General features: G+C 60.1%; 1 protein-coding gene across 1 annotated transcript in view; it reads left to right on the forward strand.

The window, feature by feature from the left end:
- Positions 1 to 100: 100 nt before the first annotated feature.
- Positions 101 to 1,482, forward strand: part of LOC118159895 (IgGFc-binding protein-like) — a gene marked incomplete at both ends in the record, with an annotated part of 2,461 nt that continues 1,079 nt past the window's right edge. The window contains 2 exons of the mRNA XM_035314426.1: positions 101 to 696; positions 912 to 1,476. Of these exons, the coding sequence (XP_035170317.1) occupies positions 101 to 696; positions 912 to 1,476 (1,161 nt within the window). The remainder of the gene's footprint in view (positions 697 to 911; positions 1,477 to 1,482) is intronic.

The raw sequence follows: 1,482 nt of genomic DNA on the forward strand, positions 1-1,482 counted from the left end.
TGATGAGTTTCCAAAACCTGTGGTGATGCCTGGCTATGTTGAGGGCATTCTGAGTGTAGGGTTACCGATGGTTTCAGTGCACCTCTTTTTGCCTTGGCAGCCATCACCTGTCCAGCCAACAGTCACTACGAGCCCTGTGCTGCAGCCTGCCCTGCAACCTGTGTTGACCCATTAGCACCCTATAAGTGCAGCCTGCCGTGCGTGGAGGGTTGTGTGTGCGACAGCGGGTACCTGCTCTACAACGACCGATGTGTGCCCAGCCAGCAGTGTGGGTGCTGGCACAATGGGCAGCACTACCCGGTGGGCTCGGAGTTCTGGACGGACAACACCTGCTCCACAAAGTGCACGTGTCCCGCACGGGGAGGCAAAGTCCAGTGCTCCAGCGCCTCATGCCCTGCAGGCCAGTACTGTGGTGTGCAGAACGGGAAACCCGAGTGCCTCGAACACTCCTACGGCATCTGCAACGTACACAACGATCCTCACTATGTTACCTTTGACAAGGTGACACACAGCTTCATGGGGAACTGCACCTACACCCTGGCCAAAGTGTGCTCCAACAGCTCCTTGCCCTACTTCAATGTTGAGGCAAAGAACGAGCACCGTGGCAACCCCCGAGTGTCCTACGTGCGTGAAGTCCTGGTGGAGGTGTACGGAGAGCGCATTGCAATAGTCAAGCAGGAGAGGAGCCAAGTGCTGGTAAGGAGCTGGGCTGGCACAAGCATGATGGGTCTGCAAGGCAGGGCTGGCTTTTCTTGGCAGGGTCTGGCATGTACCAGGGAAGAGGGGTCCCCAGAGTGCAGCAGACATATGGCCGTGCCAGCTGCAGGGGTGTCTGTGCGAGCGGGGCTCGTGGTCCTGTGGGGCTGAGGGCCCGAGAGACACCACGGTCCATTGCGGTGCGTCTGCCCTAGGTGAACGATGTGCGCCGCACCTTGCCAGTGAGTGCAGCAGGAGGTGCCATCAGAGTGAGCACAAGCGGCCGCTACATCGTCCTGGAGACGGACTTCAACCTCAGAGTGTCCTACGACGCCGACCACTCGGTGGAGGTGAGGGTGCCCACCACCTACTCCAACCTGACCTGCGGCATGTGCGGGAACTTCAACAGCCGGCGAGAGGACGATTACATGATGCCCGACGGGCAGCAAGCCGCGGACTCCAATGCACTGGGGGAGAGCTGGAAGGTGCCGGACGGTGACCCCTCTTGCGGTGTGCCCTTACCCCCGGAACCCTGCAGTGCAGAAGAGGAGAAGCTCTACCAATCGGAGCAGTTCTGTGGCATGCTGACTGCCAGACCAGGCTCTTTTGAGAGCTGCCATGCCGTGATCAACCCCCAGAGCTACTTTGAGACCTGCTCCTACGACCTTTGTGCCCTGAGTGGCAGCCAGGAGGTCCTGTGTGGTGCCCTGGAGGCCTACGCTGACGCGTGCCAGGCAGCCGGCGTGACTCTTCTCCCCTGGAGGAATGCCACCTTCTGCCGTGAGT

The sequence above is a fragment of the Oxyura jamaicensis genome, unplaced genomic scaffold (genome assembly GCF_011077185.1).
Source record: "Oxyura jamaicensis isolate SHBP4307 breed ruddy duck unplaced genomic scaffold, BPBGC_Ojam_1.0 oxyUn_random_OJ72609, whole genome shotgun sequence".
NCBI lineage: Eukaryota > Metazoa > Chordata > Aves > Anseriformes > Anatidae > Oxyura > Oxyura jamaicensis.